Source organism: Leptinotarsa decemlineata, unplaced genomic scaffold (assembly GCF_025532065.1).
Source record: "Leptinotarsa decemlineata unplaced genomic scaffold, Ldec_3_MD MMD2_tig00000008_RagTag_RagTag, whole genome shotgun sequence".
Lineage (NCBI taxonomy): Eukaryota > Metazoa > Arthropoda > Insecta > Coleoptera > Chrysomelidae > Leptinotarsa > Leptinotarsa decemlineata.
The window spans coordinates 15,523,577-15,537,307 of record NW_027412537.1 but is presented as its reverse complement, the minus strand read 5'-3'; the positions used below and the strand labels follow the sequence as shown (position 1 = coordinate 15,537,307).

The 13,731-nt window shown below is 33.4% G+C and overlaps 2 protein-coding genes across 4 annotated transcripts; one reads left to right on the top strand and one right to left on the bottom strand.

Moving 5' to 3' along the window:
• Positions 1-17: 17 nt before the first annotated feature.
• On the bottom strand, positions 18-2,238 carry LOC111508964 (S-formylglutathione hydrolase). 3 transcript variants are annotated; one of them, XM_074171152.1, is made up of 5 exons: positions 2,217-2,238; positions 1,479-1,684; positions 1,057-1,296; positions 321-543; positions 18-271 (listed from the first exon to the last, which is right to left on the bottom strand). In XM_074171152.1, exons 1-5 carry the CDS (start codon positions 2,226-2,228, stop codon positions 83-85), a joined length of 870 nt encoding a protein of 289 aa, XP_074027253.1. In that variant the 5' UTR covers positions 2,229-2,238; the 3' UTR covers positions 18-82. The 3 variants fall into 3 exon arrangements, with proteins under 3 accessions (XP_074027253.1, XP_074027254.1, XP_074027252.1); XM_074171153.1 differs by lacking the exon at positions 2,217-2,238 and adding an exon at positions 1,930-2,184; XM_074171151.1 differs by lacking the exon at positions 2,217-2,238 and adding an exon at positions 1,735-1,849.
• Positions 2,239-2,684: 446 nt separating this feature from the next.
• On the top strand, positions 2,685-13,528 carry eIF2A (eukaryotic translation initiation factor 2A). The gene is made up of 10 exons (XM_074171149.1): positions 2,685-2,941; positions 2,998-3,142; positions 3,224-3,442; positions 3,497-3,700; positions 4,560-4,771; positions 4,833-5,078; positions 9,035-9,219; positions 9,281-9,452; positions 13,009-13,190; positions 13,287-13,528. Exons 1-10 carry the CDS (start codon positions 2,920-2,922, stop codon positions 13,410-13,412), a joined length of 1,713 nt encoding a protein of 570 aa, XP_074027250.1. The 5' UTR covers positions 2,685-2,919; the 3' UTR covers positions 13,413-13,528.
• The last annotated feature ends 203 nt before the right edge of the window (positions 13,529-13,731 follow it).

The window sequence follows — 13,731 nt, the reverse complement described above, 5'->3', positions numbered from 1 at the left end:
CCAGAGTCAAGAGGGGGTAAAGTGTCATTGCCTTTATTTTTCAGTGGGGTATATAAATCAAGAAACAGATAACAATATTTTATTACAGTTTGCTTGTCAGATGCTCAGAATGGTATTTTATATGTTCGCCAATGAAGGTCGCAATGTAAAAGTAGCTGTGATTGTAGCCCTCTCTCTTCTTCAAAATAGCCGACACACCTGCGGATTTACAAGCTTCCAGCAGGTTCTCTGGTAAAAGTTCCTTCTTCTCCAAGAAATTGTCTGCCAAACCCTGAAAACTTCACTGAGTATCTGATTTCAACGAGACACCTTTTACTTACCTGATCTAACAGCAGTTCAAGTGGAGGCCCATTATATTTCTTTACCAACTCTGTGGCATCCCATTCGCTCCAAGATCCGGTCTCCTTGGGCCCCAAATACCCCGTGAAGGCCTTGATTCCCCAGGGACATTGCGAAGGGTTCGATATAGCCGAGAATGTCGATACGGATTTGAACATTCCAGGGTTCTTCAGAGAACATACTAGAGCTCCGTGACCTCCCATACTGAAATCATGAACCTTCTAGATACAAGCAACCCACTCGCTTTTGGTTGTAACAGGAGTAGAGTAGACAATTCATTGAACAATTGGCAAATCAGGCACTGTTCTGTACTATTATATAGTCTATTATCTTAAGCAGCTGACTGATGAATAATTTTCAAGTGGCTGTATATGAGTCAGTTGAGGAGTGAAAACTGTTAAGAACAGTTCATTAATTAATAATGGTGACCTTGAAGAACAAAGTATGTCTCCAATGAAAGAAAGAAATTGTGGAAAATTATAAAGAAATTCAATTTCAGCTGGGAAAACAAAACAGAAAATCACTCATCAAAAATTATGAAATTATTTGTTGGAGGAGACATTACTGGATAAAAGTTGTTTGCTGGATAAGGAAAGGGATTGATTATTACCCACCTTGAATGTGTTTGAGAAATATTTTGAGCCAATGTTAGATTTTGTATTCCAATATGAACATTTCTTCGAACAAAAAAATGTTTCGTGGAATTTTGCAACTAACCTGTGCCCCATGATGGATTGCTGCCCCACGGCAACTGGAAAATTGTCATTCACAATTTTGGGAAGCTCGGAAGTGACGTAACTGAACATCCTGTAGTTTTTTTTCCACGGTTCCTGGGTTGCGTTTAGGTAGAATCCAGCTCCTACACCAAAGTCATAGCTTTCAGAGTCTCCAGGGATATTTAGGCCTCTTGGGGAGGTGTCTGGGTTCACGATTATAACTCCATACTCTGCTGCATACCTTTCAAGCAATCGATTCATGTCAAATATATACAAAATGAATGAAAATTGATCAAAAAAAACTATAAATTTAAACAGTTTGGGATAAGGTTTCTACGAAATAGAGAAAAGCATTTTTTAATGGTTGCTTCCCAAAATAAGATTATATTTAATATTATTATTATTAAATCATAATCATGTTACCTTTGTGCTCCTGACTTCTCGATGAAATTTGCCTCGGTGCACGTAAGACCTGACAACCAGTAAATTACTGGTAGTTTTTTTTCCTCGGCCTGAGGAGGTAGATAGACACCAAATTTCATTGTACACCCAAGCTCCTTAGAGTCGTGGGAGAAAACTTTTTGGACTCCTCCGAATGATTTGTTCGAAGATACTTCTGTTAGAGCCATCTGTAAAAAATGTGATATGATACTGCTTTTACCTTAATGGGTATCTTTACATTTTTTAAGAAAAGCGATATAAATAGTCTCATTATAGCTTTCTGTTGACGATGGATTATGCCACTTTCATCTGAACTGGACTAGAATGAGTTCATTTTGGAAATGCCTCTAAATATTTTGAATATTGAAATCAAGATTTAAGCAAATCGATGCTGATACATTTTGTTTATTTCGGATTTATTTTGAAAACTCACCTTGTAAGAGAAGTACTCTTTCGTTATACCACGGAAAAGTATTCTGAATTCAGAAATTATTAAAACTCTTTCCTTTATACTGATTTGCGAAAAAAGTTCATAGGTTAAGGGGAAAGATTAAGGTCGAACGTGTCAGTATCAAATGAGAAACTATTCAATTCGACTATTAAAAATGCTAGATAAAAATCAAGATATTTTGTTTATTATATTTTTTTATTTTCTCCGAAGGAAAAGTAAATCGTAGTATTTTTTCAAATAAATAATTTGAACTTCACTTAATCCTTTGCCTGAGCTGCCATTCCTGCTAAAAATTATTCGTACTCCTTACTCAATTAACATACATCGAGCAGCCAGAGCAGTGATAGGGAATGATTTAATCTGGATGCCAACAAAACACAACCATTAACAGTGTCTAAAGACAGACGAAGGACGTAAGTATACTTTGGAATAGCCAATGATTTTTTTATAACCCGCTTTGTTATAGTAGATCGTATTTTGCATTTCTCTCGAAAAAGAGGAGGTATTTTATATTATAATGTTGGCTACTCTTGATCTCAAATTCATTGCAAACTCTCAAATATAATATCAATATCAAATTGTTATAAATTCATTTATTCTGATCTGTTATTCTGATGTTCCACTAAATAGTGAAGTAACGTCGTACTAAAACTACGAATAATGTTAGAACTTAATTTTAAACAAAACATCTCTATGGTTTAAGATAACTGTTGCATGAATGACAAGAAGAGCAGTTTGTCACTCTTGAGGTTTGTCATCCTGGTTTTTTTTCTGAGAAAGTGAAAATAGTGGAAGTAGTTTGCTGTTGTAATGGGTTATTTTCATTCATAATGGCTCGCAGAGTGCAGACCCATGCCTATTCTAGCTAGTCGTAGTTCATAAGAACCATCAAAACATACTTACCAGCTGGTATGTCAGTACTATAGAAATTATTCGTGTCGTTCACGTGTGTAAAAAAACATAACCTCCACTATGACAACTATTCCACTTGCAGGTAATTATTTGAAAATATGAATCGATGATATCCTAATTTTCAACGTATACTTTCAGCTCGCAGTTCTTCGGGCATTGAACTGTCTCAGGGACCACCCAATTTCGGAAAAGTTCAGGAATTTGAGCCTTTTAAAAGCAAGTCATGCCGCACTATGTTGTTCAGCCCCGACGGGCAGTACCTTGCCTACGTGAGTGGGAAAACGTGAGTTACATCCACAAAGGATATATGGAATGAATGAATACACTTGAAATCAATGGGGATTCATTAATAAGTTTTTTTCAGGTTAAAAATTGTACAAACAGTGTCTTGGCAGGACGTAGCAACTATTGAAGATGTTAAAGCTTACAATTTGGCATTCTCACCCAAAAGTACCTTTTTAATGTGTTGGGAACCATTTACTGTGAACAGTGCCAACCCACAGGGTAGCCCCAACCTGAATATCTACAAATCGGAAAACGGAGAGCTTGTGAGGAGATTTGTGCATAAGAAGCAAGGAAATTGGTAAGCCTATCGGTTGAAATTATCAGATTCAAATAATGCCTTGTTTCTTTGCAGGGAACCTCAATTCAGCGCTGACGAAAAATTATTTTCTCGAATGGTGAATACAGATGTAGTGTTTTATGAAGACCTCAACTTCGAGAGGATTGTTGCTAGGATAAATTGTTACAAGGTTGCTTCCTACTCTTTGTCACCCAACGTCGGTACATATTTTCTTCTCTGTCACACTCCAGGAAGCCCTGGTCAACCATCTTTTGGAAGGTAATGCCCATTTTTGTTAATTTTTATTTTCTTACATAATGGGGAATGTTACTCAATTTGGGTTATTACAGCAAATGCAAGTTTGAACAAAATAAAGTTGAGGTCAATTCATGAGTTTTTCAAATTCACTTCGAAAAGTATTCAAATTGATTCACATATTGGTAACAGCAAGTCGAAATAATTTATACGTACCTAGATATTCTACTTTAATAAAGGGAAAATTATCTTTATAAATCAACAATTGAGGCAAAATATAAATTATAGTTCAATACCACCTCCACAAGCCACATAAACAACAGTTGTTTTGTTATTATTTATATAGAGGAAGATATGTTGGGTGCACAAAATGTCATATGTCACAGAATGTCTCGGAAACATAAGTAAACAGAACAGCACGTCTCTGAAATATGTCATCTTTGTTTGTCTCATACAGGTAACTGATTCATTGTTCTTTATTAGCTATAACCTATGTTGCCAAATGGTGAAATAGAAACGAATCCCTACAAATGTTGAATGCATTATTTAATTCATCTTTTTTTAAGTATTTAAATAATTTTTTAAAGAAAAAGGTTGAAATGATAAGTTTAAAATGCGTTGTTTTAGAGCTCTTTTATGAAAACTACTTGATTTTCATCAGGAGGAACATTCCCCATTGTTCAAATTATTTATTTCAGACAATCACATCAAATTTTCCACACGCTTTGAATGAATACAAAGGAAAATTTTGAAAAAGTTATCAAGTTTCAAAAATATCAAAATCAAGTATATTTCAGAAGAGGATTTGTGTCCTACCAATTGAAATTTCACTCAAGTTTGAAAAACGAAAGTCATTTTTAATTTTTTCTCTATCTTTTTGAAGGTTATTTAAATATCCTGATTTCGAAGGGAACCAGGCTATAGCAAACAAAAGTTTCTTCCAAGCTGACAAAGTTGACTTTATGTGGAATTCCAAAGGCAACAACGCCCTTCTTCTAACATCCACGGAAGTTGATAAATCTGGCGGTTCCTACTATGGAAAACAAGGTTTATATTTCATCAGCTTGACCGGACAGACCATGATGATCACTTTGAGTGAGTTTACATCAATTCTTCTGTTAATTTTTTGTATTCAAACACTTCATTATCGCTTTAGGTAAGGAGGGACCGATATATAGTGTCAGCTGGTCTCCGAAAAATCAGGAGTTTTGCGTTGTGTATGGATTCATGCCTGCCAAAGCAACGATTTTCAATTTGAAATGCGAGCCTATTTTTGAATGTGGATCAGGTCCGAAAAATTCTATATACTACAACCCGCATGGGAATATTCTGTTGCTGGCTGGATTTGGGAACTTACGGGGGCAGATAGAAATATGGGATGCCGTGAACAAGAAGAAAATTGGTGAGTGAGATTTGTTGTGTAACAATCATCACATTGTCTCTTCCTCGGATTTTAATGCTAATCAGACGAAAGTGTTGTGAGATCAATCATTGTGACAAATTGAAAAGTGATTATTAATATTGTCTTACATTTGTAAGAATTATTTTTTTAGTGTTGATCTTTTTTATGAAGGACAGATCCAAAATTGAACAGAAGTCATATTACAACTCTCTTGTTTTCACATTACATTCAAAAGAAAAGTTTACTGCCCAACACATAAATCCACGTACAGGACAATATACTATATATACTAGCTCAGTTAAAAAAATAAGGTGAATTTTCATTTTTCTCAAATATTTATTGATTCATCATTTTCTATTTTGTGTAACATATCTTCTCGATCTTATTTTTTGAACAGATGTTGTATGGTGAATATATTTTTCTCAATTAAGTTTTTTTATTGTATTTTCGTAGACTTATAACAATAGCTGAATAATTCATAGAAGAATATATCAAGGATGTATCATCAGCAAATATTACAGTGTGACATAGCTTTATATAGATGTAGAAATCATTAATGTAAATAACGAACAAAAGCGGACCCAAAACCGATCCTTGCGGTACACCTAGGTCCACCGGTCTCAGCTCAGAAAATGTATTGTTATAAAACACTCTCTTACCTGAATAATCGTTTCCAGAGAGTTTTTTATAACAATAGAACTAGGCTACTCCCATTCAAGAACAGCTTATTTCGCTTTAATAGATCCCCATATTAAATATGGAATTGCCTTCTGGGAAGTCTGTTCTAGAGATTTATTTCAAATGATTTTTGTGCTCCAAAAAAGGGCTGTCCGATATATGTGCAAAGCAGCTCCTAGGGATCCATGCAAGCCTCTTTTCATAGCTCACGGTATTTTAACAGTAGCTGCCACAATAGTAACATAGATCTGCCTATCCCTGCGAGCTCCCTTGTTAGGGATTCCATTATATTCAACGGGATCAAACTGTTTAACCACTTACCGGCTCGAATTAAAGAAATTTTGGTGCTTAACAAATTCAAAAAAGCAGTTAAAATGCTACTTGTTGATAGGGCCTATTATTCAGTTCAGGAGTATCTTGACGATTCACTTGAATCTTAACTTTCATTTCTGTCTTGTTATTTCCAGCTGAATATCTCAGTGTATTTCACATTTTTAGCTTGTGTTTATTGTATTTTGTTTAAACTGTTTATGTTTTTTACGTAGCTTTTTGTATCTTATTTATGACTTTGTCTACAAGATGTAGTTTTTCAGACAATAAAGTATATTTGATTGATTGATTGATTGAATACATTTTGTGAGCAGAGGTTGATTGACCTAGGTGTACCGCAGGGATCGGTTTTGAGCCCGCTTTTGTTCGTTATTTACATCAATGATTTCTACAACTATATGAAGCCATGTCACAGTGTACTATTTGCTGATGATAGGTTGACTATTTTTAAAAGCCTAATACAACCTCATTTTGATTATTGTACAACATTACTTTTTCTACTTAGTAAAAATAAAATAGCGCAATTGCAAAAGCTTCAAAATCGGGGCATGCGATTAATATTGGGATGTAGCCGTTACTCAGCAATTAAATCGATGTTATAGTGTCTAAACTGGTTTTCAGTTGAAGAACGTATATTATATATGACTATGATCTTTATATTTAAGCTGCATAAAGGATTGCTACCCAATTACTTTCAAAAATTCTTATTGAGAAATAATGAAGTTCATGATTACAATACGAGAAGAAATAACAATTTTTACATCAATAAAACTAACACTAAATTTGGAATGAATAGTATATTTCATAAAGGCTTAAACGAATTTAATAAACTACCACAATTTGTAAAAGAATCTAATTCAATAAACCAATTTAAGTCATCATTAAAGAAGTATATTAGTGACAGCTCATTATATTTTTAATTTTTTTAAATTTTTTAATGTGAACTAACCTAATAATCTATAGATATGTATGTATATTTGGTTTTCCTTGAAAGGTACTTTAAAATGTTACTATATTTACATAGTTAATGTCGTTAGATATTTATGAATTTGTAATTTTTCTTTTTTTGTATATTAGGCTTGCCTACTTAATAAATAATAAATAAATACAATACAATACATCCTTGATATACTCTTCTATGAATTATTCAGCTCCTGTTGATAAGTCTATGGAAAAACAAAAAAAGCGGAGCACTGAGCAAACTCATGATGAAAAAGGAAAAATCACAAAACATGATTTTCTATGGCTCTGCCAATACCTGAATTCCAGTGTGTCAAATGATTGGGTTTTACTCTGGACAATAGGCTAAATTGGTCAATTCACATTTCAAGTTTGAAAATTAAGCTATTGAGTGCCTTATTTTTACTTAGACAGCTGAAACCAATAACAAATTTCACTACGTTGAAAATAGTATTTTGCTCGCTCATACAGTCTCACATTTCTTACGGTATTCTACTTTGGAGAAATTCTAGTGATGCCCAATGCATTTTTATAGTATAGAAAAAAGCTCTGAAAATTCTTGCTGGAATCGGTTTTAGGGATTCTTGCCGTGAATCATTCATCACTCATGAAATTATTTCGGTGCCTTCTTTGTATGTGTCCTCAAGCCTATTAGATATTGAAAAGGGTCCCCTTGTTTCCTAAGCAATCCAGTTCACACAATTATGATACACTTAACAGTAATTTTATTAGATCTCAACGTTTCAGGCTGATGAAATCACAAAAAAACTCCTATGATTTTAAATTGTATAATGCACTTCCTGCCAATATTAAAAATATGAATATGTTTCGTTTAAAAAAAGTTATAAAAAATATTTAAAAATAACTGTGTTTATTCCACTTCAGAATATTTAGAATATGTGCGTAGACACACTTTTGACGCAAGGAAGATGCTCGCCAAACTTCCACACTTAATTTGAATATGTTATAATGTACCCTGTAAACTTGTTACAAATTTTTACTGTTCATTTCATAGAAAACTTTGTACCTTGCACCTATTTGTTTTTCTGACTTGTCATAAATGTATTTTATACATGACATGATCAAATAAATATAGCTACCTATCTAATAATGTAGCTTCCGAAAAACCCTAATAAATCAAGAGACCTGAATGTTTCATCGTTATTCCTCTCTCTGTCTCATATTCAATACTTTCAAAACGAAAAACAAAAATCCTAACTTGCTCTAATTGAGAGTGATCATTGACCATCGACTTTTGTAAAATCAGTAGTTTAACTATTTCTGACCTTAGTATGTCTTTTCATTTTGGAAACAGTGTGTCTTATCCACAAAAAATATAAAAATCAATTTGGGAACACCGCAACTTATAGTACACGTCAGTCTTACTCTGTTTCCCTTCCCACACCTTCTCTAGCCCTTACACAAAATTCTATTATTTTCAATAGCAAGAAGTTATTTAACCACCTTCCCATTAATTTAAGGCGAATGTATAATGAAAAGAAATTCAGAGAGAAAGTGAAAGAATACCTTGTTGGGAGGCCCTATTATAGTGTGGACGAATTCTACCAAGGCTCTATCGAATAATTGATATGTAGCTTTGTGTAAATAAGTTATTGAAACCAACACAAAATGGCTATCAATGTTCATTATGTAGAATTATATATTTACGTTTACTTAATATTCATAAATGCATGTACTTATATTTGTAGCTGTTCAGCTGGACTTAATATTGTTCTGTCCATATACTCTGCTCCGGTGTTTAAGCATTATTTTATAGTTTATATTTGTTAATTGTTCCTTATACATGTTTTACTTTACTAGACTTTGCCAATAAGATGTTTATATCTTGGGTAATAAAGCATATTTTGATTTGATTTAATAACTATGTGTGTCTGAGCTTCATTACTCCAAGACAAAAGTAGCATACTGAAGGTGTGAATGTCAATACCTTTTACAAGAAAACTATAAATAACTTTTTCTTTGTTTAGCCAATTGTGATGCTCCGGACACTACTTTGCTCCAATGGGCGGCAGACGGGGAGCACTTCTTAACCGCCACCACTGCGCCTAGGTTAAGGATAGGTAACGGATACAAAATTTGGCATTACTCCTCTGCGCTTCTGTTTGAGAAGCCCTGGGCACAGCAGGAAGAACTCTACGATGTCACTTGGCAGGTGAATACCGTCTCTTGTGTTCAAATGTGCATATGTTTTCAGTGTTGTATCTCTTTTCCAGAATTTCCCAAAGCTAACTTTCCCGGAACCCAAGTTGGTGATGAAAAAAGTGGAAGGCATCGCACCTAGTCAGCCACAAGCTTCGACTCAAGCTTACAGGCCTCCGTCCGCACGTAACAGACCTGCAGTGAAGTTCAGTCTAGATGACGATGAAGAAAATCCTCAAAAGTCCGGTAAGAAGTTGTATTGATAGGGAGATGGTTTAGAAATTGGAGTTTATTATCGTAGAGGGTATTTCTGAAGTCATCTTCGATATTTATAAGGGAGACACAATTCATATATGAAAATAAAAATTAACAAAAAAAATTAGGAATAATTTTGATTGAGTTCAACATTTTTATGTCTGCCCATGTTAATCAACTTTTTATTATATTTTCATCAGAGATATATAAATAAGGCATTACTTTTGATAAAATCAGTTGTTTTCTCATTAAATGTTTTTTTTTGGTGGAAAAACAAAGAAAATATTTCTTTGTTACTAAACCTGGATATGGTGCAACCAAGACTTGCATTCATCTTAGGACTGTCAAGGACAGATATGCAATTCATTGTTCGCCGTGGTATTAGCCGGGAATGTTGTTTTCTAGCAGATCCTTCTAGAAAAGTGGGGAAATGGATTTGTTGAAATTTTTATTCGAAATTACATTTTTTTTTAGTTTTCTGTTATGCAAATCCATTTATAAAAAATCATCACTGCTAAATGTACTTCAGTGAGCAATTCATTAATTTATAATTATTGGTTATTTAATACCTAGTTACTTTTTTTAAATCAATAAGTTTAAAAAAATCAGTTTTAAATTTCTATATTCATCAATGATTTCATAACATTTCATTTTGTTTTCCAATTTTCAACGGTAATTTCCAAATTTATTGATAAAGTTGTGTAACTATAACATTATAATTCTTCCTTGAATACACATGACTGTATTCATGAGAAAATATTCAGAAGTTTAAATTAATCTGTCAGAACTGTCAATGAGTTAATCAGCCCAAGATATTATCTGTCTCTAGACGTTTGTACAAACCACAGGACAGTAATTTTTGACAGATGAAGTTGACATAAATACGAGAGTAGGGGAAAATTCATGTATTTATAGTCTATTTCAAAAGAGTGTAGAGTAATAAATCATGAAGTGTCATAAAATTTGCCTGAATTTCGTTGTCGTCCATGGGCGTAAGCAAATCTTAGGATTATTAAACTTAATAATTAAAGTAAATTAAAAATTACAGACATAGATAATAATAAAAGGCCATTTTTGGGAAGTAATTTGGTCTAAAACTAAGTACCTACATGTATTTAGGTAAGTAAAATTTCTTAAAAAAAGATTAAGATTGATTTTAGTGGTTCTTGTAAACTTATTTAATATGCAATTTGGGTTCATATACTTGAGCATGATTTCTCAAAAAAGGGTTAACACTTAGTTCCGAGGTGCCATGTCATTATAATAATCCCTTTTTGACCCTGCCCACCAATCATGCAATACCTATTAAACCCAGGTAATTAAGAAAAAGGGTTTAAATATATTGTAATGGTGTCTTAAACATTCGAGTTATAATAGTAATTGTTACTACACCAATTAAACGTACAGTGATATTGTGATATAGAAATAGTGAAAAAGTTATAAAATGGGGACATTTACTCCAAAGAAAAGAAGTGTAAAAAATTCTCCGCTATCTGTTTGCGAAAAAGTTATAATTTTAAATGTATATGATTGCATAAAACACGATCACCCTAGTTTGTCTGTGCAAGAAAGTGTTGAGCGATGTGCCCGAATGACTGGAATTGGACAGTCCACGATTTTTAAATTATTGCGAGAAAGAAAGATATCAGGCCAGGTAAGTCCATGCAAGAGAAAATCAGGAAGACCAATAAAAATCTTAGATGAAGACACCAAATGTGACATTCGAAGAAAAGTTCATTCGTTTTATTTTAGAAAGGAAATACCCACTCTTGAAAAAATATTTATCGAGATAAGCCAAGATAACGATATTCCTTTGATATCCAGAAAACTTTTATGGAAAACTTTAAAAAGTATGAATTTTGCCTGGGAAAAGCACAATCGAAAGGCACTATTACTGGAAAGTGATGAAATTGTTTGCTGGAGACGAAAATATTTGACAACTATAAAGCAGTACCGCAGAGAGCAAAAGAAAATTTTTTATCTTGATGAGACGTGGATAAACGAAGGTTATATAGTCAAAAAAATGTGGCAAGATAAAAATATAACAAGTTCTCGCCAAGCTTTCATAGAAGGCCTTTCGACGGTTATTAAAGTGCCTTCGGGAAAAGGGAAGAGGCTTATAATTGCTCACATTGGAAGCGAAGACGGATTTTTAAAAGAAGGTTTGTTAAGCTTTGAGTCGTGCCGGACGGGAGATTATCATGAGGACATGAATTCGGATGTCTTCGAAGACTACTTCGGGGAAATGTTAAAATTTCTTTCAGCTGATTCGGTCGTGGTTATGGATAATGCAAGCTACCATTCAAGGCGCTTAGAGAAGGTACCAACTTCAGCTTGGAGAAAGCAAGAAATTATTAACTGGCTGTCAAATAAAGGTATTCAGTTTGAGACGAATTCAGTAAAGAAGGAACTACTAGCCATAGTAAAACAACATAAATCTCGCTTCATGAAATATGCCGTAGAAGATGTAGCAGAAAAGTATAAAGTAACTGTGCTGCGCCTACCGCCATTTCATTGCGAATTAAATCCTATAGAACTTATATGGGCACAAGTTAAAGGATATGTTGCAAGGCACAATACCACATTTAAAATGAAAGATGTCAAGGTATTGTTTGATCAAGCCATTATGGAAATCACATCAGAAAACTGGCAAAAAGCAATCCAGCATGTTTTAAAAGAGGAAGATAAAATGTGGGAACTGGACAACTTGGTCGATCAGGTGGTTGACCCTATAATTATAACACCAGGGGATGATGACAGTTCTTCGGATGAAGACTATACTGATGTAGAATAATTTAATTGAATTGTAAATATACTGTAGCGGGATAAGCAATCTGGACAGAGACCAGTGTATCAGTGACAGTGACACTTTTGCTTAGGTTAGGGTTTAGAATTAAGGGTAGTCTGAATAATTATTTTCTCGGAAGGTTCTCGAAAATTGTACCTAGTAATCTCTAGAACATTCAATTAGGGTATAAATAGAGTGTTGTTAAACGTTAAGGGAAGTTCACAGTTTTAGTATTGTTCAAGTGTCAAATTGTAATAACGTATCCAGTAAAGTTCTTGTCGTTTTTGTGAATAAATTGATTTAAAGTCCCCACAAGTGTTTCAATACGTAAAGTTCGTTCGTGTGTGTTTGTGAGTATTTCCCGATTTCGGTTCGTATATATTTTATTGTTACATTTTATATTTTTTCAATAACACTGTTCTGCTGTATTAAATTTTTATTTCCTTTAATATAATTTTTATGAATGCATATTCTTTTGGCAATTATCCCACTAGCGCGCCTCTGGCTCAGTATTTATCCGTCGATAACAATGAACAAATCCCTTAAAACAGGGTGATACCTACCTGCTCTTTATGAAACGACATAATTTTGCAATGCGGACTAGGGAAGTGACAGAATTTATTGACGGATCACCCTGTAGCGCTTTTGAATACTTAATGAGATTTTATTACTCTACACTCTTTTGAAATAGACTATAATTGGATTCGTTTTTCTGGATTCTTCTGCATCATTTGAGATTTATTTAAATATTTTATTCAGGTAAAGACCCGGTTCCATCCAAGGCAGCACTGAAGCAGAAGAAAAAACGAGAGGCAAAAAAAGCAAAGAAGATAGAGGAAGAGATCTCGGAGCTGCCGAAACCACCACCTGTTATTAGTAATGTTAAAATTAGTTTAACTGGTGATCCGGATCTGGACAAAAAGAAGAAGAATATTAAAAAGGTATTATTTGAAGCTTTCTTAACCTCAAAAAACGTTTATTCCTTCATAAAAAATGTCTTAGTAAAGTATTCATTCTTCTTATTGTATTATTTTCAGAAACTGGATGCAATAGAGAAACTCAAAGCGCAGCAAGCCCAGGGAAAAACTTTGGAAATCAATCAGCTCGAGAAAATCAAAGCAGAAGCAGACCTTTTGGAGGAGCTGGAAGCTCTTTCAGTGTGATTTTTTTCACTAACTTATTTTCAATTTACATTTTTACTTTATTTGAAAGGTATATTTTAACAAAAAAAAGTTGTGTTATGTCCAATAGATTATTCTATTAAAAAAATTAAAGACGATATGAGTTTTTTCTTTGTGATTACTATATTATAGCTAGTTTTTTTAATTATTCTCCTGTTATAAACATTGTATGTTTCTTGGGAAAATAAATTGTTATTAGATAAGGTGAATGTATATCATTAAGTTGCTAAAAAAACAGTTTTCAATTTTTTTCAAAAATATTTGTGGAAAACCCTAGAAATAAAAACTTTTTTTTTGTTTT

Coding starts and splice junctions, on each gene's coding strand:
- LOC111508964 (XM_074171151.1), bottom strand. CDS start 1,767: ATGAGACTATTTATATCGCTTTTCTTAAAAAAT. Junction 544..1,056: donor CAATCCATCATGGGGCACAG/GTTAGTTGCAAA, acceptor TCATGATTTCAG/TATGGGAGGTCACGGAGCTC. Junction 272..320: donor TTGAACTGCTGTTAGATCAG/GTAAGTAAAAGG, acceptor TGAAGTTTTCAG/GGTTTGGCAGACAATTTCTT.
- eIF2A (XM_074171149.1), top strand. CDS start 2,920: ATGACAACTATTCCACTTGCAG. Junction 3,143..3,223: donor GCCTACGTGAGTGGGAAAAC/GTGAGTTACATC, acceptor AGTTTTTTTCAG/GTTAAAAATTGTACAAACAG. Junction 9,453..13,008: donor AGAAAATCCTCAAAAGTCCG/GTAAGAAGTTGT, acceptor TATTTTATTCAG/GTAAAGACCCGGTTCCATCC.